Below are 23,203 nucleotides of genomic sequence, written 5' to 3' on the forward strand. Positions count from 1 at the left end.
AAATCTACACAATTTAGATACAAGATGTGATCTTGACTCACTGTTGTGCCTTTCTGTGCTTGTTTCCTTGACCATGCAATGGGGATAATGCTGATCCCTACCTCACAAGATTTGGGGTATAAAGTAGTAAGTACAATGCCTGGCACAAAGCAAGTGCACAAATGCACATGTTGTAAATAAGTAAAATTCCCCTAACAACCCTGTGAGGAAATTGTCATGGCTGTCTTCTTTTGTAAAGATTTTATTAGGGAAGGGGAACAGGACTTTATTGGGGAACAGTGTGTACTTCCAGGCCTTTTTTCCAAGTCAAGTTGTTGTCCTTTCAGTCTTAGTTGTGGAGGGCGCAGCTCAGCTCCAGGTCCAGTTGCCGTTGCTAGTTGCAGGGGGCGCAGCCCACCATCCCTTGCCGGACTGGAGGAGTTGAACCGGCAACCTTGTGGTTGAGAGCCCACTGGCCCATGTGGGAATCGAACCGGCAGCCTTTGGAGTTAGGAGCACGGAGCTCCAACAGCCTGTGCCACCAGGCTGGCCCCGCTACCTTTTTTTTACAGATGAGGAAACTGAGGAGTCAACTCAGTTGGGAAATAGCCTCCAGGAAGTGAGTGCTGGAGCCAGGATTTGGCTAGGCATCCTAGCTTCAGAGTTAAGGCCCTGCCTTTAACAAATTCTTAAAGAATTTGACCTTAAACAAATTCTTTCACTCTGGGCCTCAATTTACCTGTTAGTAAAACGCTTGGCTCTCGTGGCACTGGAACACGTATTTTTCGAAACAATCAAATATTACGTATCCTCATTTTGCAGGTGACAAAACTGAGATGGGGAGCCAAGGTCACACGCTCAAGGTAACAAAGCTAGAAGTGACACAGGCGGGTCTTGAACCCACATACCTGGGATTCTCAAGTCTTTGAAACTGAGTCCCTGCTCAGCCTGAGAAAAGGGCGCGCTGCTAGACTCTCACCGAGGTTTATAGGTAGGCTAAAGTGGTCACTCGCGGGTGAAGGGAGGTTGGATTAGTTGCAGAGGTCTAAGGAGGAACCCCACTAGCCCGCAACCAGGACCCGAAGGAGGCCCAGACGCAATCTGGACAAGCTCCAGATGCTGGGAATCCAGCGGCTCCCTCCAAGGGAAAGGGGCGGGGCTAAGCGAGGCCCGCTCCTTACGTCACGTCCTGTGGGCGGGGCTTCTGGGCTTTTCCCCCGGAGGGGGAGTATCGGTTAACCCCTGCGTGGCCCGAAGGGCTGGAGCTCAGCGGGCCGGAACTCGGGAGTCGGGGCTCCCCAGCCACACCCCTCGCAGGATTTAAAGGGGCCGGAGGGGCTGAGTCGAGCCGAAGCCCGAACCAAGGGAGCGGGCATGAGGCGCTGCCCCTGCCGGGGGAGCCTGAACGAGGCCGGAGCACTGCCGGGGGCAGCCCGCATGGGACTAAAGGCGCCCCGAGGGGGGCGGCGGCGGCAGCCCGGGCAGCAGCGACCTGGGCCCGGCGCTGGGGGCCCGGCGGAGCGGCCGGAGGGGGGCGGGTCCCAGGCCCGGAGCAAAGTGTCCTGCTTTCACTCTGAGCGTGAGAGTGCCGGCCTCGGGCCTGAGTCGGGGATAGTCGGCCAGGCTGAGCCTGAAGCAGCTGGCCTCGGAGCGGAGACGGAGCAGCCCAGCCAAAAGACGGAGCCAGATAGGTTCAGCCTCTGGGGACATCCAGAAAGGAGCAGCCGCTGTTCAGAGCTGGAGACAGCCGGTCCCTGGACGGAGACTGAGACAGATGGATTTTGTAGTGATCCACGCAGGTCCGACCTCCAGCCTCAGCCAGAGGGGGCCAGCCTCTGGACGCAACCCAACGTTGATGGGCCCTGGACAGAGCGAGAAATACATGGGTCACAGACCCAGCCAGAGAGGGCCAAGCCCCGGACTGATAACCTCTGGACCCACCAGAAGAGGTCCAGCTTCCTAACTCAGCCAGAAGGGGCCTGTCCCTCAACAGAGCGAAGTGCTGATGGCTCCTGGAAAGAATTGTACATTGGTGGCTCCAGGACACAACAGAATACTGAAGTTCCCAGGACACAGCCTCACACTGGTGGTTCCCAAATACAACAGGATACTGAAACAACCTGGAAACAGCTTGGCACTGGTTTCTCAATACAACAAGCTACTGATGGCTCCTGGACACAACCTGGCACTGACGCTGCGCAGAAGCAAGATACTACTGGTGGATCCCAGACAGAGCCTGGGACAGACTGCCTTTTGGGGGAGCCCAACCAAGATGGCCCATTAGTGGAACCAGAACTTGGGGAGTTGGTGACTCACCTGTACTCTCACCTGGAGCATAGCTCCCTGATCCCTGTGCCCCGCCTCATCATCACTCCTGAAACCCCTGAGCCTGAGGCTCAACCAGTGGGACCCCCCTCCCGGGTTGAGGTGGGCAGTGGTGGCTTCTCCTCTGCCTCCTCTTTCGACGAGTCTGAGGATGACGTGGTTGCCGGGGGTGAAAGTGCCAGCGACCCTGAGGACAGGTCTGGGGTGAGTGGGATCCATCCTGCCCTTAAGCCACACACCCCTTAGACCTCTTATCCCCCTGCCTTTGCTTTGAGAGGTTCTCTAGCATCTACCAACAATTTCATCTCCAGGTCCCTCTTCCATCCACTGACCTTCTTCCTCTGATAGATGGTTTACTAACCCACTCAAGGCACCCTCCTAATTAATCCTCTCCTTTCCCCCTCACCCATTGCCTCCAGTACTGGGGTCTAAAATGGATGGCCACTGGCTGATTTCATGCTGCCCAGAAATGCCTGAAAGGGTGCGATTGTGTGAGTCTGTATGTATATGCTGTATACACATATTTTTGAAGCAGGGGTCTATGACTTTTGTTGGATCCTCTGGAGAGTGTATTTATGACCCCCAAATCTGAAGAGCACTCATATAGAGGGACAGAAAAAGTGTACTTTCTACCCCAAATTTCTTAGTCTGGGGCCTATCGCTGCCTTAAAGGATCATGAACCTTTACCACCCTTTAGCTCATTCACTTTTTGTAGGGAGTAAGTCCCCAGCTTTTATCAGATTCGCAAAGGGCTGTGTGAACCCAAAATGCTAAGGGACGCCTAGCCTAGCCAGGTATCCTGTGGTCTCCTAGTTGTCCCCTAACTCCCCGGAGAGCCCCCAGCAGACTCTTGTTTACAACCTCCACCCTGACCCCGGGCTTGGGTGCGGTTCTCCCCCGGTGAATCAGGAGGGCCCAGCTGGGCAGGTTCAGGAGGGAGGGTCACTGCAAAGGCAGGTGTGAGAGTGGGTCCGCCCTCTGGATCCTCGCATTGTTCTGGGGCCCCTGATTGGAGTCTGCAGTGAGCACTCCTCACCCCACATGCCTCCCTTAGGAACGTGTTCACACATGTGGCCACAGATGTAAGAGACAGACCTGCCTCAGCCCGTCTGTGCCAGAGCAAGGGAGTTGACCCGCGGGCTGTCTGCCATTGCCATTCCCTTTGCCTACTCTCTCACCTCCTTGGCATCTCAGAACAGCTGAGCTGGAAGTGGGTGAAAAAAAAAGCAGCTAGTACTTGTGCCCAGCCCTGTACTAAGCTCCTTACTCGTATTAACTCATTTAATCCTCACAACAGCCCTAGGAGTTAGATACTATTATCATCCCATTTTATAGGTGAGGAAACTGAGGCACAGAGAGGTCAAGACACTGTCCAAGGTCACACACCTTGGAAGACACAGAGCTGATACTCAAACCCTTACTGAGTACCAGGCACTTTTTAAAATGCTTTATTGTATGTGTTAACTCTTTGAATCAGCACTATGAGATTGGGATGATTATTATCTCCATTTTACAGATGAGAGAATTTAGGTCTAGAGAGGTGAAGTCACTTGCTTAGTTAGGGTTGGCTAAGTCTGGTCAGAGCCAGGATTCTAACTGAGTTCTGGCTGAGTTTAAAACCTACTCATTTTAACCCCTGCGATGTATGTATCCATCCCTCACCGACTTTCCTGCCAGGCCTCTCTGTCTCCAATTTTTTTCATCTTTCCCAATTCTTCCTACATGGCCCACTTCTGATCAAATTTTGAACTTTCCCTGCTCCAGAGCCTTCCATGGCTCCCTAGGGCCTTCCTGAGAGTGATCAGGAGTTCAGTCCTGTGTTCAGAGCTTCCTGTCTCCAGGCTACTTCCCACGTTCAACTTCCCTTCTCCACCCCTGACCCCTCTGCTGTAACAAAGCCCAAGTACACACTGTTCCTCCAACACTGCCGCCATCCTGCCTCCACTCGTTGCTCAAGCTGTTCCCACTGCCCAGAATACCCTCTCTTCCGTCTCACTCATTTTGAAAAATCCCATCTGACCTTAAAGGCCCAGCTACTTTCTTCCTTTTCTCCCCCGCTTCCTTCCTTCTCACATCCATCCCATCCTCCTAATTAGACAATAGTCTCTGAGCCACCGCTATATATCTGGCCCCTTGTTGGCTTTGCTGGGGACACAACAGTGATCGAGACACTGCCCTCATGGAGCTCCCAGGCCAGTGAGAGAGACAGACCCATCACCAGGCTGTGACAGCTCAGAGTGGTCAGGGCCGGGATTGGGGAAGCCCAAAGAGTTGTGGGAGTTCAGAAGAGGTGAGTGGCTAGACCTAGGGTATCAGAGAGGACTTCCTGGAGGAGGGGGCATGTGAGCTGAGACCATCCTGATATCAACCCAGATTATCAGATCTAAACAAGAGAGAGACAGAGAAGATACTGAATCTGCTTATGATTGAAAAAAAAAAAAAAAGACAGTTTCAACCAACCTCCTTCAATCCACACAACGTTTTTGGAGTACTTACTGTGTGCCAGGCCGTGGGCTGGGACATAGTCATAACCATGGCAATCTCAGTCCTTGCCCTCAGAGTCTGTAGTCTAGTAGGGATGGGGTGGGTAAGCCCAGGGCAGTGGGGTTAGACCAGAGGTAGAATCAGCTCTGTGCTGTGTGATTTGGGCAAGTGACTTCACCCCTCTGAGCTTATTTCTTCCTCTGTAACAGAGTCAACAATCCTCCTGGGGTTGTGTTTTTAGGATTAAGTAGGATATGGCACACTGAGTCTTTGTCATTATGCCTGGAATGTTCCAGGTGCTTAGTAAACAGGAACCTTTATTAATCACCTCCTCTCCACTCCCACTTGGGCAGCTGGAGGGGGGAGGGAATAGCTCTTCCTGAATCCTGCAGCCCAATACTCTGACTCTGCTTGACCTTCTCACCTCAGTTAGATGTCTGCTAGGTAGCTGGGCTCTGAGCAGGTGAGAGAGAACATGGTCTTGACTCCAGGGAGGTAGGGAGGGTTGGGGAGATGGGGGTGGGATGAGCCACACAGCTTCCTCCTGTGGAAATGACCCAGTTCTCCCAATACTTGCTAAAAGTATGCTGTGTGCCTAGAGCAGAGAATGTATATTCTTGCGTGTGTGTGTGTACACACACACATGCATGTGAATCAGACACTAACCCAGTCTTAAGAAGCTCTTGGTTGAGTCAACATGATACAACTAAGTACTTGTTTTCTGTTTGCTTCTCTGGTTTTCTATTGCCCTCTCTCTGTTTTTCTCTGCTTCTATCTTTTTTCTATCTCTGCCATTACTTTGTATCTGTGTCTCCCTTTCTGTCTTTCTACATTTCTTTCTTTCTCTTCTAGTAACTTTGTGTCTGTCTCTGTATTAGTCAGAATAGGTCAGGATTTGCTGTTGTAACAAACAACCCCAGACACCTCTGTTCCATGCTGTCCTCCTGCAGGGACCAAGCTGAGGAAGCCTCCATTTCTCTTCCCACCCTTTTCTTTAGTAAGGAAAAGAACATGACGGGTCACACTCTGGCTTGAAGGCTTCCACCCAAAAGTCACACTGCTGCTCATATTTCATTGGCCAAAGCAAGTCAATAACCTAAGTTCAAAAAGAGCAGGCACATGCCTGTGAGGGGGAGGGCTGGAGCTATCTGGTGAGCTGCTCTCATGACTGCTGCAATCTTTGTCTCTGTCGTCACTTTGTCAGGTCTCGGTTTCTTCTCTCTCTGTGGTTCAGCCTCCATTCATCAACTCCTGCCTCTGTCATTTTCCCCAGAAGGTCTGACTTGGTTTGGGGACAGAAATGAGGCTTCCAAATTGTGTGTGTGTGTGTGTGTGTGTGTGTGTGTGTGTGTGTGTGTGTGTGTGTAGGGGGGGGATATTTGGGGATTGTTGTTACTGCAACAAAACCTGGCCTATCTTTACTCGTTTGAGGGGACAGAGAGAAACAGATACAAAAGAAGTGATGACGGGCCTGTGTGGAGGCCTTTGGGGGAATCTTGTGATTGCTGGAGTAAGTGGGCATGGCTCACTCCAGTGGCTTTGGACCAGTGATTCCAGGAAGCCCCAAGGCCCAGGAAAGGCCCATTCAATTCCTGCATCTGTCTTGCTCTTGAATTCTTTCTTGCATGGAGACAAGAACTCTGTCACTCCTGCTCCCTGTTGAGTCCTCCCTTGGAGATCCCTGTGAGCCTCCTGTGACAGGTCCACCTTCATTCCCTCTCATGGCAGCACCCCTCAGCCACCCCCTTCTCTCCCCAGCCTCAGCCCTGACCCAACCCTGCTCTGCCCCACACAGAACAAACCGTGGAAGAAGCTGAAGACAGTTCTGAAGTATTCGCCATTTGTGGTCTCCTTCCGAAAACACTACCCTTGGGTCCAACTATCTGGACATGCTGGTGAGAGCAGTGGGTGGGGGCTGGCGGGGGGCAGACAGAGCTGGGCAAAGATTCCTGGGCTGGAGAAGGAAAGCTACAGAGCTGCTCTCTGTAGTTTAGTTTCCCCATCTGTAAAGTGGGTTTGGTGATGCTCCCCACCTCATGGGGCTATTATTAGAAGTGCTTAGGCCTGGTTGTTTATACATCAGGGCAGAAGGCTGTTCCCTGTTACCCCAGTATTGGGGTGTGCAGTGGGGGTATAAATCCACAACCCTGGGGACAGATGGGCCTGGGCTTCAAATACTAGTTCTGCTCTTTATTTGTGGGTGACCCAGGAAGTTACTTTCTCTCACTGGGCCTCAGTTTCCTCATCTGTAACATATAGATAATCATACCTCCTTCTCAGGATTAACTGAAGGGTTAAAATCAAAGTGTATATCGAGACTGAGACACAGGCCCCTCATGAATGGAAATTATCGTTCCCTGTCCTCACCCTGTACCCAGAGTCTAGTAGGCCCCCGATAAACAACAGCTATAATAGTTTTTCCCCTGGGCCAAGCATAATGTCTCCAGTACACAATAGCATAATACCTAGCATTTTTTGTAAAGGGTTAGACAATAAATACTTATTTTTTGTGGGCCATGCAGTCTCTGTCACAACTATTCAACTCTGCTATGGTAGCACAAAAGCTGCCCTAGATAATATGTAAACATGTCTGTGTTCCAATAAGGTTTTATTAACAAAAACGGGCAGTGGGCTGACGTAGACAAACCATGCCCACCAGTAAAGGGAAACAGGAGGGGAACTCATCTGCCTGTTCATCCTAGATATGAATCAAAGAAAAGGCAAGACCCCCCTGAAACTGTCAACAAAGGCCGGCTATCTATATGTGTCCTAGTTACTATTGTTAAGTTAAAGCAAAAACCAAAAAACAAGAAAACCTCAAAACTTAGCAGTGGTTTAAAAAATAAAGCTTAGTAGAATGAAACAACTATTTTATTATAGTCACATGTTGTGGGTCAGGAGTTCAGACAGAGCATGGCAGGGATGGCTTGTTGCTGCTCCATAATATCTAGCAACTTAGCTAGGACAGCTTGAAGGGTGCAAGCTGGAAACTTCTGGAAGGTTATTCACTCACATGCCTGGCAATTGATGCTGGCTGTTTGCTGGGTCTCAGGCGGGGCTGCTGGCTGGAAAGGCTCTGTGTGGCTTTCTATACTGCTGCTTGGGCTTCCTCACAGCATGGTCACCTCGAGTACCAAGATTTCTTACATGGCAGCTCAGGACTGCAAAGTGTCTCTGCCAACAAAGTGGAAGCTGCTTTTATAGACTCTGAGGTCACACAGTGTTGCTTCTGCCGTAGCCCTCTCAGAGTCAAGAGGAGAAGAATGAGATTCCACTCCTTGCTGGGGAATGACAAAATTCTAGAAGAGTATGTGGGACAGGAGTTATTGTTGCAGACATTTTTGGAAAACACAACCTGCCTCAGGAAGAATTTGTAATTCTACTCTACACTATCTCTCTGTATGGTCTAGGAAAGGCTTGAGTTGTAAAATTAACTTAAGTTGTTGGCGCCCTGGGACTCGAGGCAGAAGCAAATGCACATCTACTCTGGAGAGTCAAACTCTTGACTGAGATCTCACAAAAATTCCCATAGCTGATTGTGAGCTCACATCCAAAACTACAAAACCAATGAGGATGCACTCTGCTCTAAAGAGGACTTTGTTTAAACAAAGAGCAGAAACAGGCCCTTCCCTTGCCATCCCTGGCCAGGATTTTGAGATACGCAGGGAGGGAGAGAAAGCATTGCAGAACGGTCAGGCAAAATGACAGTGGCCAGGGCTGATGCCTACTGGAGAGGAGGGGAGTCCCTTGCTGATACAGTTTCTGACCTTATTGACTGCGCTGCTCCTAGGGAACTTCCAGGCGGGAGAGGATGGCCGGATTCTAAAGCGTTTTTGTCAGTGTGAGCAGCGTAGCCTGGAGCATCTGATGAGCGACCCCCTGCGGCCTTTCGTACCAACCTACTACGGCACGGTGCAAAAGGATGGCCAGGCCTTCAACCAGATGGAAGATCTCCTGGCAGACTTCGAGGGCCCTTCCATCATGGACTGCAAGATGGGCAGCAGGTGGGGTCAGGGATAGCCGTGAAGCAGAGGTGGAGGGTCCGGGATGGGCATGTTTGAACATAGTGCCAAGTCAACCTTCAAAGTGGTTGTACGTGCCTCCCCACGAGCAGTGTATGAGACTTCCAGTTGTTCTGTTTTCTCATCAACACTTGGTATTTGCCTGTTCTATTAATTTTAATCATTCTGGTAGGTGTCTCATTATGGCTTTAATTTCTGTTTCTCTGATGACCAACGAAGTTGAGCATTGATTGGTCATTTGGAAATCCTCTTTTGAAAAGTGCCTGTGTGAATATTTTGCCCATTTTTCTATTGGACTGTCTTTTCCTTTTTGATGTGTAGTTCTTTCTGTATTCAGGATACAGGTCCTTTGTTGGAGATATACACACATACTCTCCAGCTCTCCCATTTCACTCTCTTAATAGTCTTTTGATAAAGAGAATACTTTTAATTTAATCCAGTTTGTCAGTTTTTTTTATGTGTTTAATGCCTGCCTGCTCCAAGATCATGAAGATCTTCTCCTGTTTTCTTATGTAAGATTTATTGTTTTAACTCTTACGTTTAGCTCTGCAATTTATCTAGGACGAATTTTTATATATGGTGTGAGGTAGGGATCGAGGTTCTTTTTTCCCCCCCCTATATGGATGTCCTATTGACCCAGCCCCATCTATTGAGAGGACTCCCATTTCCCCACTGAATTGTAGTGCCTTCGTTGTCATAAATCGGTGAATGTGTTTGTGTGTCTGTTTGTGGACTCTGTTTTGGTCCGTTGATCTATTTGTTTATTTTTTGTGCCACACTGTAGTTTTATAACACGCCTCAATATCGTGGAGTGTAAGTCCTCCCGCTTTGTTTTCATAATTTCGTTTGTCACATCCTCTGTGTTCCAGGACCTACCTGGAAGATGAGCTAGTGAAGGCGCGAGAACGGCCCTGGCCCCGGAAGGACATGTATGAGAAGATGGTGGCTGTGGACCCTGGGGCCCCCACCCCCGAGGAGCATGCCCAGGGTGCAGTCACCAAGCCCCGCTACATGCAGTGGAGGGAGACCGTGAGCTCGACCTCCACCCTGGGCTTCCGGATTGAGGGCATCAAGGTGAGGGCCAGGAGTGGCTAGCCTGTCAGTAGAGGGCTGGGAACTGGATCTAGGCAGGACTTCTCATGGAACACGGGTGTCAGGGAAAGCTGGAAAGAAGCAAGGCCTGAAGAGCAAGCAGGAGACTGCAGAGGATGAAAAGTCGGGGGCTAGGAGAGGTCCTGCCTCTCTCTCACCTCCATGCCCATCAGAGACCAAGTTTTGTTTATCCCTCTGCCTGGGCATCTCTTGATTCCATCTTCGTCTCTTTTCCCATGACTCTGCCCTAGTCTGACCCTGTCTTCTCCTGCCCCAGCCTCCTCTGATCCATTGTCCAACACAGCAGCTGGAGTGATGCTTTTTCCTCCTTTTGGAGAAAGATTTTCTTTATCCTTTTTTAAAAAAATTAAATCTAGTTGTTTGACGAGGTATTCATAAAGTTCAAAAGTCAAAATACTATTATAAAAGTGTATACAGGAGAAACCTCTCTCTCCGCCCTGAGGCCCCCCCCCCTTTTCCCGTGAGAGCTGTAACAGCTCTTTGTGGATATGCCAGAGTCCCCTATAGATGGCCACCTGGGTTGTTGGCAGTTTCCATTTTTTGCCATTATAAACAATGCCTCAGGGGATCACTTTGTACATAAGACGTTTTACTAGTGTGAAGGTTTAGCTATAGACTAGATTCCCAGAAGCAGGACTACTGGGTCAAAGACAAAAGGCAGAAGGGATGTTGCTAGAGATTGCCAAACTCCTTCCACAGGTGTTGTAGCATTGTGCACCCCACCACGATGTATGAGAGTGCTTGTTTTCCCATGGCCTCGCCTGAGCCATCATTCTAAATTGCAAATCTGGCTGTCATTCTCCTATTCACCATTCTGTGGCTCCCTAGAACCTTCAAGAGAGGTTCCCTGGCTTAGAGGGCCCTCCAGGGTGTAGGCTCGTCTCTCACTCCTCTCTTCCTTGTGTACCTTCAGGCCACAGTGAAGCACTCCATTTCCTTGAAAGGGTCCTGCTCTCTTCTGCCACAGGGCCTCTGCACATGATGGTCCCTCTGCCAGGACTGCTATTCCCCTTATTGTTCCCCTGCTTGGCTCCCATTTTCCTGTCTCCTTTTAAATTTCACTTCCTCCAGGAAGTCCTCCTTACTAGATGAGGGCCCTCTCTTTACCTCCGCAGAGCTCCCTATACTCCTTCATTATTCTTATCTCCTTTTGTGACGCTCTTATTCAATACTGCCTCCCTCATCCAACTGTGTCTATCCTGTTACCTCTATGTTACCAGTGCCCACATGACGCCTAGCACAGCATGGCAGTACGACTCAGATGGCTTCTCTGTGTCCCTCTCAGATGTAAAACGTAACACGTCTCATTTGTTGAGTGCTTGCTTACTATGTGCAGGCACTGTGCTGTACATCCTACATGCCCCATCTCTTCTAATCTGTATACCAGCTGTAGTAAATTCCCATTTTCCAGATGAGGAAATTGAGGTTGAGACAGGTGAAGTGACTTGCTTAAAGCCACCCAGCTAGGAAGTAGCAGAGTCACAATTCAAAGCCAGATTTCCCCCCATCCAAAGCCCACTTGGCTAGACTGGCTCAACCAGGGGGGTTCAAAGTTAGACTTGAAAGGACCAGCTGTTCAGGATAATGACTTGGGGCTGGCTTGATCTGGGCTGGGCAGGTGGGCTGGCTTCTGCTGAGCAGCAATTGAGCATGGAGGCAGGCAGGTGTCCCAGGAGGGGCCTGAGGCTGCTTGGTGTTGGGTGTGGAAAGGAAAAGTTACGACACTATGCCTTCACCCCTTGCCTTGCAGAAAGCTGATGGGACTTGCAACACCAATTTCAAGAAGACACAGGAGCTGGAGCAGGTGACAAAGGTTTTGGAGGACTTTGTGGATGGGAACCGTGGAATACTGGTGAGCAGGACACCCATGCCCCAAATTTAGCAGCTTAAGACCACCGCCACCATTGTTGTTCTCAAGTCAATGGTCTCTTACTTAGGGCTGAGGTCAGCTGGTGGCTTGGCCAGGCTGGCTGGTCTAGGAAGGCATTGCTCACGTATCTGGTGGTCTCAGCTCATGACTTGGCCTCTTGACTCTCATGATGCAGCAGGCTAGCCTGTGCTTGTTCTCACGGTGGAAGCAGGTGACCAAAAGAACAAGGGAAAGTGTAAGACCTCTTGTTGGCTAGGCCACCATCATTTCTGCCATGTTCTGTTGGCCAGAGCAAGTCATATGACCAAGCCTAGGTTAAAGGGAAACAGACTTCACCTGTTGGTGGGAGGAGCTGCTAGGAATTGCGGGTAGTTTTGTAATCGAACTGCACTCTCATCTGTGCCATCCCTCCCATTTTCCTCATGGCTCCCCTTATTCCATCCTGACTGTGTCTGCCGCTCCTTTGGGGGTATGGGAGAAGGTCAAATCTCCAAATGGGTGAGGACCTACAAAGTCCCTATGCTAACCAAGAAACCCTCCCTTTCACACACAGAGAAAGTACGTGGCACGCCTAGAAGAACTTCGTGAAGCTCTGGAGAACTCTCCCTTCTTCAAGACCCACGAGGTGTGAGCCCCAACCGCCATGGGAGCAGAGAGCCGTGTGTGTGTGTGTGTGTGTGTGTGTGTGTGTGTGTGTGTGTGTGTGTGTAGGGGCTTTTGGGGTCCAGGTGGCATGAGGGGAAATTGCTGACAGTTACAAGCTAAAGCTATTAAAAGGAGACTGCAAGTTTTGGGGTTTGCTTTTTTAGGGTAGGCAGCATAGGGGAGTTTAGAGAAGTGGGAGAGTTAGGGGCATGGACTTGAGCCAGGTGGCCTGGTATAAAGGCTGGCTCTGCTGTGTGACCTCTTCGTTTCTTCCCAACTGGGGAGGAACAATAGTACCTTCCTTATAGGGCTGCTGAAGTGTGAGATGAGCTACCATTGGGAACATAGAAGCGCATTTAACATCTAGCTCTTACAGTTCCTTTGCAATCACAATGATTTACAATTGTTGTTAACTGCATTCCTCGGTGGCTCTCCCCCTCCCCTTACCCCTCCCTCCCATCCACAGTCTCTCTCTCTTTGGAAGCATTCATCTCTCTGGGGCTCTGTTGGAAAGTCTGAGAATTAGTGACAGCACCGCATCTATCTTCTTCCCTCCTCTCTCCAAGCTCTTCCGCTTCCCCCTCAAGCCCCTCTCACCTCTTTCTCCTACACTGACTTCTGGAAGAGCCCTGATCTGGGAGTCAGAGCCCCCTGGGTTCGAACCCCCCTGCAGGGTGGGGTAACGGAGGACCTGCTGTCTGGACATGGGGAGGGTTAAGTGGATTAATATAGGGAGAGTGTGGCCCACAGTAAACCCTCAGTATGTGCGGCCGTTACTGTCATGTTTCTTATCCCCAAATGTCACCCTCATTGTTCTTGTCACTGCCTTTACACACAAGTCACAGAGAGGAGGCCTGGGGATCCCATCCCTTCTGTCTTCCTGTTTGGTTTCACCTGCCTGGTGACTTAACATTTTAAAAACTGAGTCACCAACATTTAAAACATGAGACTTCACACCACAATTGGGATTTCTAGTTTCCTTGGGAAATGTGGCAACACTGGGCCGCTTGCCACATGCCAACAGCCATCGGAGCAGGGCTGAATCTGCCTCTTAGAGGCCCACTCACCTGCCCTGTCTTCTGGGTGCTCTGGAGGCAGTGGAGTTTGAAACCCGACTAGAAAATGAGAGGAGTGTGCAAACCTGGAGTTAGATGAAGGCAAGGAAACTATTTCTAATTAGAAAATCAAAACCAGTGCCTCTGAGGGCTGTGTGCCAAGTCCCACATGCAGCTGGTGAGTACATGGATCATGGAATGCTGCCAAGGACCCCAGGAGGTAGGGCTGTGACCATCATCTCCATTCTATAGATGAGGAAACCGAGTCCTGGAGAAAAGGCGGCCTAGGTCACCAGCAGCAATCCTTTGGGGCTGCATAGTGGCCGCCCCTTTCCACAGGGAAGGCATGATCCACTTCCTTAGTCTCCACTGGTCTTCCCTGACTCATTCAGGATCCTGCAGGCATTTCAGTTTGTACCTCAGCTTGAAAAAGGATACTGGTTAACATCTGCGGCACACTGGCTATACTGGCAACTGTTCTAAGTGCTTTGTATAATTAATGCATGTAATATGCACAGCAACCTTTGAGCTAAATGGTACTATTATTCCCACTTTGTATGTGAAGAAGCAGAGGCACAGAGAGGTTAAGTCATCTTCCCAAGGCCACACAGCCAATAAGGAGCAGAGCCAGGATTTGAACTCAGGCAACCTGGCTCCAGAGTTCATACTGTCAACACCCTGTTCAGATGCCTCCTGAGGAGGGGACCTTCGCCAATGCCTGCTCTGGCCCCTAACTTCCCACCTCTCTCCCTGCAGGTGGTGGGCAGCTCCCTTCTCTTTGTGCATGACCACACCGGCCTGGCCAAGGTCTGGATGATTGACTTCGGCAAGACAGTGGCCTTGCCTGACCACCAGACACTCAGCCACCGGCTGCCCTGGGCTGAGGGCAACCGTGAGGATGGCTACCTTTGGGGCCTGGACAACATGATCCGCCTCCTTCAGGGGCTGGCCCAGAATTGACCCATTTGCCCGCTGCCAGGTTTATTTATTGGATGATAGCTGTCTAACTGGAGGAACCCTGAGATGTGTGGGGGCCTGAGGTTGGCCATGGAGGCACTGACCTCTAGGACAGGAGGCTGTATTGTACATCATGTGAGCCCAGTGTGGAAGACCTGTTGGGCCTTGGAGATGAGGTAGCACCTGGCCCTTTCATGATACAGGACTGGAGAGGGGACGTGATATAGCTGGCTCCCACTGAGTCAGAACCACACTGGGTCCTCTGACCGGACAGGAAGATTCCTGAGGGGCTGCTGGAAACCACAATATTTGCACCCTGAAAGAACACCATCCATAGGCCTGTCACTGTGCCTATTCCTATGAATGACTCATCACTGCCTCCTAATCAGCTCCCTCCAGTGGCTGTGAGCTGGCTCCCGAGGCCGGGGACCAGTCAGCTTCATCTGTGGTGCCCATTTGTGAACAAATGCAGGAGTGGCTTGGTTGCGTGGAAGAATTACAGCCCCATCTCTTCATCGGGGGAACAGAACGTCCAAGTTCTGACAGGCTCTGAGGAGGGCGTGACACCGTAGGACTGGCCTGAGAACTGACGTTGCTGTCAGGGCCCAGTTCACCCTGTCCTGCTCTTCGATGGCCCCTTGGGATCCTTCCTGCTCCTGGGAGAACTCTGCTGACCCCCCGCAGACCAAAACCACAACCACATCCTGTGACCAGCACCTCATTCCTCGGGTACCATCTCATCCTTGGGACTTACTCCTTCCTAGTTGACTGAGGTGGCAAGGGCTTTCAGGGGCAGGGAAGCGGGCTTGGGAGTCAGAGCTGTCTTCCCTGGGTAGCCGCCATCCTACCCCAGTCCAGAGGCTCAGGGTGGGTGGGGCTGCTGGCTGTGACCCCAGGTTCACAACGGTCCAAACCAAAGACCCCAGCACCCTGAGGTGGGGGTGCCCCTCGTCTCTCTCCTCCTGCACCTGTAGCTAGCTTGCTGGCTTCCACACGGCTGGGCTAGGGGATAGGCACCTCCCTCTTAAGCCAAAGCTCAGACGTCGTCTTCCAGTGCTGAGGAAGCACTCCTTTTCTACTGACCTTTATACTTATTTATACGAGACACAGGTAGTTGTTAGATGGGGCAGCACTGGCGAACAGGAGGCAATATCACTTCACTGCCAACCCCCCATGACGACTCCCCAATAAATAGACTTTCAAAGCCAACATTGTGGAATTTTTTTCTTTTGCATCTGAGTGTGTGGGCTCAAAACTCTGATTCTGAGCATTAGCTTGGGGTGGGGTAACGGGATGGTGACCAGTTTGGGGTCGAGATGCAGGCTCAGAGTGCTCACTGAATTGCTCCTCGTGTGTGGCTGTGCTGGACAAGGCTGGGGACACAATGGTGACCAAGATAGCACCAAGCCCTGCCGTCTGGAGCTGCCAGGACAGTGCAGCAGTGTCAGAGGCAGGCTGGAAGGCACAGGCGGAGGGGTCGGGGGAATTCCTCACTTCTGGTTAGAAACAGTACACTGTACCGTCTTTAGTCCCTTCGCTGGGCGCGGGACACGGCAGTGACCAAGACAGACCCCTTTCAGATCTCGAAGTCTACATCATCGCTCAAAGTTCACATACCTATGTATCTGCATAGCTACTACCTGCCCCGTTTGAATCCTGGCCCCGCCACGTGCCAGCACATGTGACTTCAGGCCGGTGACTGCACTCCTCCAACTCTCAGGTCTCTTCATCTGTAAAATGGGGATCTAGTACCTTCCTTACAGGACTGCAGAATTTGATGAGTTAACTGGGGGTAAAAGGGCTGGCACATTGAACTGCTCAGACGTACTTCCTTTTTGTTTTTAAATTAGAACATGGGGAGGGGCCTAGCCCTGGCTGCGGGAACCTTCCCTGAGGAAGTGATGAGCCAAACTGGTGTAGGGGTTCAGAACGAGTCACCCCAAGATGTGCCTTTGTGGCATGCAGATTTTGAGCTAAAGGCAACCAAGATTCTGTGGGCTCAGGAGAAAGCTCTGACCCACCCTCCTTTAACTACCTAGAATTTAAATTAGGGGACTTGCCCATAATAAGAGATTCAGATGTTGTTTTGCATACTAATAGTAACAAAAAAGTTATGAGATAAACTTTTTGACCTATCTATAAGGCAGGGCAAACTTCCAATTGAACATCTGCTCTTATCATCCTGCAATGACCTTCCTCCATCTGAAGGCCCAAGGTGATCGATCCTTAGCTCAGAATGGCACATATACCTCATTTTTCCTGTCTTGGCACTTCTCATATGGGGTCTCTTGACTTTCTCATGTATGTGGGATTCCCATGTGTACATATGTATTAAATTTGGTCATTTTCTCATTCTGTCTCACGTAAATTTAATTATTAGACCAGCCAAAAGAACCTGGAGGGGAGAGTTTCTTCTTCTCCCACACTGGAGAGGTTAGTTACGCTTAGCAGAGGGCTGCGGTGGGGTGCACTACGGACCTGAAAGGCAGTATAGCTGGTGACAGGTGTGAGAAATGGCTTGGGATAAGGAGAGGTGAGCTGGGCTCCCTACTCTGTGAGCAGCAGGAGCTGCTAGAAGCTTCTCTGGAGGGTTGTGGGGAGACCAGATTTTTTCCCCCCTCCCTCAACCCCGGCCCCATATGAACAGAAACTGGGGAGCAACCAGGGGGCCCAGTGAGGAGGCTCTGGCAGATGTCCAGAGAGGTGACAATGGTTTAGAAGAGGGTGACCACCAGTGAGAGACGGATGGATGCAACATTCCGGTGGGGTGGACAGGACATGGAGTCTGAGCTGTTGTCAGTCTTTCCCCTGGGAGCGGTAGCTTGTCTGTCAGGCTCTAAACCCAGACCACCCAGTAGGTGCTCAATACTAAGGGGATGGGCTTGGGGGTGGGGGAGATGGGACGATGCCCAGGCTGGAGACTAGATGGATCGGAGGGGACCCTGCACGGAGGATGACTGATTGGAGGTCCTCAGGAGATCCAGCCCAAGCCCTCGGTCTCTCGCACACAGGGAGAAGCTAGGGTCTGGGCCATGTCACCCTGGCTCAGGGCTGCAGCAGACTAGTGGCTGGAATCCTGTGGTGTGAGGAGCAGGGCCTGGCCACAGAGGCCAGCCCGCACCCCACCAGCAGGCACCACATACTCCCGGCCATCGGCGGCCCGCGAAGGTGAGAAGTCCGTCAGCTGCAGGTTGCTATCCCGAACTTGGTTGTAGTCCCAGAGCTGGTAGTGCCAACTCTTGCCCTGCTTGGAGAGAAGGTACACGGCTCCTGCTGAGCCTTCGTCCGGCAAGGCTGTTGGCCGGCAGGGCATGCCGGGCATGGGGTGGAACAGGCCTGGCAGCTCGGGGTCCTCCACATAACCAGGGCTTGGCACACGCTGTACACCCAGCAGGACTCCTGTGAGGAGAGGGGGAGACTGTGAGGGGAGCTGAGCCCTGACAAGGTGCTGAGGGTCAGAGTTCCCCCACTGCCCTCCAGGGCAGGTGCTGCCTTGTCCCCATCGTACAGAGAAGTGAGCGGGGGCAGTGGGCACACAACTGGGCTGGGATTTGGAGCCAGGGTGTCTGGCTCCCGAGCTGCAGGCATTGTAAATCCTGCCTCCTACAGCCTGTCAGCACAGGGAGCTGGAGAGGTGACATTAAGCACAGCAAACATTGTCACCCCGTTGTCTCCAGCTGCCCAGGAGGGAGATGCTCAGGGTGGAGCCCTCAAGGTGAGAGCCACGAGGGGGCCGAACAGAGCCTTGCTCCAGGCCAGGTGATGCACAAATCTGTCTTCTTCCGGGAAGGTGGGATGATGACAATGCGGTCACAGCTAACACTTACAGGGACGTGCTACGTGCCAGGCACCACTGTCCTGAGAGTCTCCTGTGCTCTGCCTATGCGGTAGCCCTACAGCCTCTGAAGTGGATGCTACTGTCACCTCGATTTCCAGATAAGCACATGGAAGCCCACAGTCGGAGCCTGGAAGTGGCAGGACTGGGCCTGGAGTCCACACTGTATGATCTGAACGTCCCCAATCTGAGCTTGTGTGTGGAAACCCCAACTGGCAGACACTGAGGCACCTGCTACCTGCCAGGTCCCTGGTAAGTACCCTGTGGGAACAGGGCTGGCCCAGCTCTGGTCCCTGCCTCAAGAGTCCTAGGGAGGTGGCAGTACAAGGAGGAGAATGTGAGGCGGGGCAATGGGGGACTAGGGAGATCCATGGTGAGGGCACAGGGACACAAAGGGGGACCCACCTGTGCTCACTGCCCAGTGGGCCTTGTGGCCCTTCTTCTGACATGGCTCGTGGTTGAAGTCCTCATCGTAGCTGGTGCTGGAGTTAAGGCCAAAGCTGTGTGTGGCCCTGGGGCTCGCCCTGCTCCACCCAGCCCTGCTCCCTTCCTGCCCTGGGATACGGGACGAGCAAGGGGTGTCCAGCGACAAGGTGCTGCAGCACACGGTCTCTGTTGGGACCACCCAGGCCGCCGCACAGCAGCTCTGCCTGGCACCCCAGTGCCTCCTGGGCCAGCCGCCCCATGTCGGCCACTGCAGGGACAGAGCAGACAGAGTGAGGGATCACTGTGTGCCTGGCACTATGCCAAGGGCGTACCGGGCTCACCACCTCTAACCTTCACCATGATACCATCACCTCTTTCTGCAAATGCAGAAAATGTGGCACACAGAGGGTAAGCTGCTTGGCCAGGGTCACAAAGGAGGAGGTGGCAGAGCTGGGCTGGGAACCCAGGCAGCCTGGCTCCAGAGTCTACCTGTAACACTCTGCTCTGCTGGGTGGAGAGAAGGGCCTGAGCAAGGGAACAAGGTCCCCGGCTGGCAGGGTTGCACCCCGCCTCTCCAGTCCCTTCCCGGTGAAGAACACCTGGCTTGTGACCCTTCTGCACCCATCTCACCTGAGAACATCTCTCCCTGGGCCGAGTAGCCTCTCTCCACGGCCATCTGCACGAGTTTCTCCAGGGGGATGCCGCTGAGGGGCGCCAGGAGAGTGCCTGCCATCCATAGGGCCACCAGTCCGCACCTGGGGAGACACAGGCGCAGCCCCTCAACCTAAGTCATGTCCTAACTGGGCCCCCACTGCCCTGGAAGCTGGAGTGGGGGGAACAGGTTGGCTGTCCTAGGGAGTTCCCCTCCCCTCTCCCAGGCCAGGTGGGGAGACCTGACTCTTCTTCATGGGAGAGTGAATGGCCACGGCTTAGGCCTAGGGCCAGAGGGCTACAGGTGGGGTGGAAGGGTAGGGAGAGATGTCACCTGGGCTTCCAGAAGGAGTAGGTGCCAACGTGGAGTTAGAGATGATGGACCACTCGCTCTCTGGTTCCAACTATTTACTGCGCATGCACCCAGGGTCCAGAACTGGTAAGGTCCCCCCCTTTTCCCCTCACCTCCCTCCTGGTCCTCCCCGCTCTGCCTGGGATGAGATGAAGCTGCTCCCCGCACCCTCCCAGGTCAAGCACAGCAGAGGCAGGGGTTAGGGACGCGTGGCCAGCCAAAGGGTTGGGTTCTGGCTCAGGGCACGTACTGAGGGCCTTCTTGGATGAAGGAGGGCAGGTCGGCACAGAAGAGGAGCCACTGCAGGTCACTTCTGAAACTGAATCAGGGCCACACTCGGGAACCAGCTCCTAGAGTCCCCTCCGAGGTCTGGCCGGAAGCGGGTGCCAAAGGACAGCAAAGAGCAGCAACACAGGCCTGGCCATGCTGAGGCCTGAGGGCAGCTCCTGGCTGGGTCCCACTTCACCCCTGAGGCACTTCCCCTCCCCAGCTGCAGTTTCCTCATATGCTCAGTAGTAATGACCCTTCTACCTGCGTCTCCCCGCTCCTTCTCTTACGTAGTTACTGAAGGGGTTAAGAGCAGACGTACAAAAGTTTTGCAACTAGAAGCCAGAATGATTTATTACAGGAAATTTCTTGAAGGAGTGTCTCTGTACCCAAACTGATTTTTCCCCTCTAAGCCTATTTCTCAAGTTGTTAAATAAGGTGAAAATCCCTTAAATCAGCCTTGAGGAAAACCAGATAACAAGCTCCAGGCCTAGAGATCACCCTGATAATTAGTCCTTTGTAGGCCTGCCCAGCCCTACCCTAGGGAAGGCCACTCTGACAGTTTTGGTGACTCCAATTCATTCCTCCCCATCCAGGGCACAAGAGGGGAAGCGAGATGTGCCTGTAATTCTATTCCAAGGATAGTGATAGTGAAAGCGCAAGGCTGGTGTAGGGAATGCCGTCCTAATGAAAGGAGACAACAGCACAGCATAGTGATTAAAAGAATGGAGGGCTGGCCGGGTGGTTCAGGTGGTTGGAGCACCATGATCCTAACACCAAGGTCACCAGTTCGATTCCCACATGGGCCAGTGAACTGCGCCCTCTACAGCTAAAATTGTGAAGAACAGCTCTCCCTGGAGCTGGGCTGCCCTGAGCAGTGCTGCCATGAACAGTGCTGCCAGGAGCTGCCGCGGGCCATCAGGAGCAGCCAACTGGTGACTGACTGCCTCAGCCCAGCATGGGCCAGGGAGCTATGCCCTACACACTAGACTGACAAACAATGGCTTGAACCGGAGTGGGCGCGGGAGGTGGAAGAAGGGGGGAAAATGTTTTTTGTTTTTTTTTTTTTTTAAATGGAGCCCCCTTGCCGTAGTTCAAACTGGGCTCTTTACTAAGCACTGTAACCAAGCGACTTCACTTCTATGAGCCTCAGTTTCCTCATCTGGAAAATGGGATAATAGTTGCTACTTCACAGAGCTGCTGAGAGGATTAAATATGTACTTAAGAACACTTAGAACAGTGCCAGGTATATGCTAAGCATACAATAACGGGTGTTCTCATTTGCATTAATTTTGCCTCACTATAATTGAGGCATTTAGGGCAGATTACCAACTTGCCTAGAAAACTGGAAGTTTCTTATGAGTCTGGGCTAGTCACTTCTTTCTCTTCCTCTTAGTCAGGCAATCTTTAATCTGAGTCCCCAGAGTCCCAACCAAGTCTAGCCCCCCTATCTCCTGCCTGGGTCCCTGGGTGCTCCAGCTTCTTCCTGTACCCACAGAGTCGTCTCACCACCTCCACTCCCACTAAGTGGCCTCCCTCCCCCACACAAAGCCCTCCCATCGCTTCCTGGTACCTTCAGGATAGTCACCTTCCTTTGCATGGCCCCCATGCCCGATCCACCCATGAAACCCCATGTTTGCTCTTTCCCAGCTTAAAAAAACATTTGCACACACACAAAAATGCACATTATCTTCATTTCACTCTGGGTCTCTGCACAAGCTGGTTACTCTCATCACATAACCCTGATAACTTGCTCAACAGCACTCAGGGGTCCTCCTCTCCACGTTGGCCCCACTGACTCACGGCCTGGGCCGGCACTCCCTCTGACCACTGTGGGCTGTCCCATCTGGTGGACGGAGGGCTCTGTCTGTCCCACTGGTCTTGGCGTTTGTGAGGGAGGATCTTTCTTCGTGGCTAAAGACACACAACCACTGAAGGGTCTAAGTAGGGGGCTGACGCAGTCAGGCTGTTTGACCTTGAAGCAGGCAACCCCAAGAGGAGATGACAGAAGCGATCTGGGGAAAGACGGGTGGGTGGGCGGGGTGGGGCACGGACACCCTACCGGTCCTTGTGCAGCTTCAGGAGCCTCTTCACGTCCTCTCGGCCCCCGGGGACTGGGCCGGCCTTCTCCAAGGCCTCTTTCAGAAGGTGGCTCTTCTCCAGGCCGAAGACATGAGGGGGAGCAGCCCCCGTGGCAATGGATGGAGGTGGCAGTGGGGGTGGCGGGGGAATAGGGGCCTGGAGACTTGAGGGAGAGGGTGGAAAGGCTAAATTGGGGGAATGTGGAGGTGGGGGAGGAGGTGGAATAATAGGGGCCTGCGATGCAAGAGGTCTGGGAGGGACTGGGGTTTCCACTGGAGGAAAACATGGAGAAATCATTTTGGGGTCTAAGGTACGGGCTGGAAGGGAGAGTGAAGTGTTCTCCAAAACTGGTGGCCTCAGGGACAGGGGTTCTGCAGGTTTTAGAGAGGAGTCCGGGAACCGGGGGGCTGCGCAGTGGTATTGAAAGAACCAGGGCTAAAATTTGGAACCACGGGAGCAGGGATTAGCGCTGACTCCAAGCAGGAAAGATCTGAAGATTAACAGGGCGGGGCCCTTTAAACAGGACCAGAAACCCAATTTGTGTTACGCAGGTGGGGTGCAAGGCTGAAGGTTTAGTAGGAATTCATTCACTCTACAGGGCTAGACTTGGAAACCTGGGGCTCATACCTGGGCTGAGGCGCCTAAAGCGTGGGTTTTGGAGACCCAGCGTTAAAGACTAAGTAGAATTTTAGGCTCTGTCCCTCCTCACACCCAGGCCCGAGTTCGGAACCTTCCAGCTGACCTTTGAGTTAAGAGGTCAAAGGACATCAGGCAGATTAAATGGCCTAGTCGTGAAGGTCCTGGAATCAGAGCACAACAGGAAAAATCTGTGGGATAAAGAAGGCTCAGAGGTGGGAGGCGATAGGGAGCCGCGATACCGCTGGAATAGGAAAAAGAATCACGGTGTAACGCGTCTCCACTTCCCGCAAAATGGTGGCCGCAGCACACGCCATTTCCCGTATCACGTGGTAGGGCTCGCACGGAGGCCCCGCCCTTTAGCGATCACGTGACAGAGAACGCGGGGCGATGGGAGAGAGGTGGGACTTCCAAAGGACTGCCTCCGGAAAAGACTGCCGCGCGAGCCACGTCCCGATTGGCTAGAGGCGCAGCCCTTACAGATTGGTCGTTAGCCCGGAGCG

General features: G+C 52.3%; 2 protein-coding genes across 8 annotated transcripts; one reads left to right on the top strand and one right to left on the bottom strand.

The window, feature by feature from the left end:
- Positions 1–1,353: 1,353 nt before the first annotated feature.
- Positions 1,354–15,692, top strand: ITPKC (inositol-trisphosphate 3-kinase C; the record flags this gene model as incomplete). The annotated part of the gene is made up of 7 exons (XM_081032406.1): positions 1,354–2,508; positions 6,585–6,684; positions 8,580–8,793; positions 9,681–9,885; positions 11,675–11,776; positions 12,348–12,419; positions 14,251–15,692. 7 exons carry the CDS (start codon positions 1,354–1,356, stop codon positions 14,452–14,454), a joined length of 2,052 nt encoding a protein of 683 aa, XP_080888532.1. The 3' UTR covers positions 14,455–15,692.
- Positions 15,683–23,028, bottom strand: ACTMAP (actin maturation protease). Of its 7 annotated transcripts, XM_081032411.1 has the most exons (7): positions 22,807–23,028; positions 22,045–22,227; positions 19,966–20,034; positions 19,343–19,467; positions 18,851–18,980; positions 18,692–18,762; positions 15,683–17,850 (listed from the first exon to the last, which is right to left on the bottom strand). In XM_081032411.1, the coding sequence occupies exons 1-7, from the start codon at positions 22,830–22,832 to the stop codon at positions 17,513–17,515; spliced, it is 942 nt and encodes a 313-aa protein (XP_080888537.1). In that variant the 5' UTR covers positions 22,833–23,028; the 3' UTR covers positions 15,683–17,512. The 7 variants fall into 7 exon arrangements, with proteins under 7 accessions (XP_080888537.1, XP_080888539.1, XP_080888533.1 ...); XM_081032413.1 differs by lacking the exon at positions 22,045–22,227 and having other exon boundaries at positions 22,807–23,021; XM_081032407.1 differs by lacking the exon at positions 22,807–23,028 and having other exon boundaries at positions 22,045–22,792.
- Positions 23,029–23,203: the final 175 nt, after the last annotated feature.

Source organism: Rhinolophus hipposideros, assembly GCF_964194185.1.
Source record: "Rhinolophus hipposideros genome assembly, chromosome: 21".
Taxonomy (NCBI): Eukaryota; Metazoa; Chordata; class Mammalia; order Chiroptera; family Rhinolophidae; genus Rhinolophus; species Rhinolophus hipposideros.

Excerpts from the sequence above, each read along its gene's own strand:
- ACTMAP (XM_081032407.1), bottom strand. The coding sequence starts at position 22,361 with ATGATTTCTCCATGTTTTCCTCCAGTGGAAACCCCAGTCCCTCCCAGA. Across the intron at positions 19,468-19,965 it reads TTCATCCAAGAAGGCCCTCA|GTGCGGACTGGTGGCCCTAT; the intron begins GTACGTGCCCTG and ends GTGTCTCCCCAG. Across the intron at positions 18,981-19,342 it reads CCAGGGAGAGATGTTCTCAG|TGGCCGACATGGGGCGGCTG; the intron begins GTGAGATGGGTG and ends CTGTCCCTGCAG.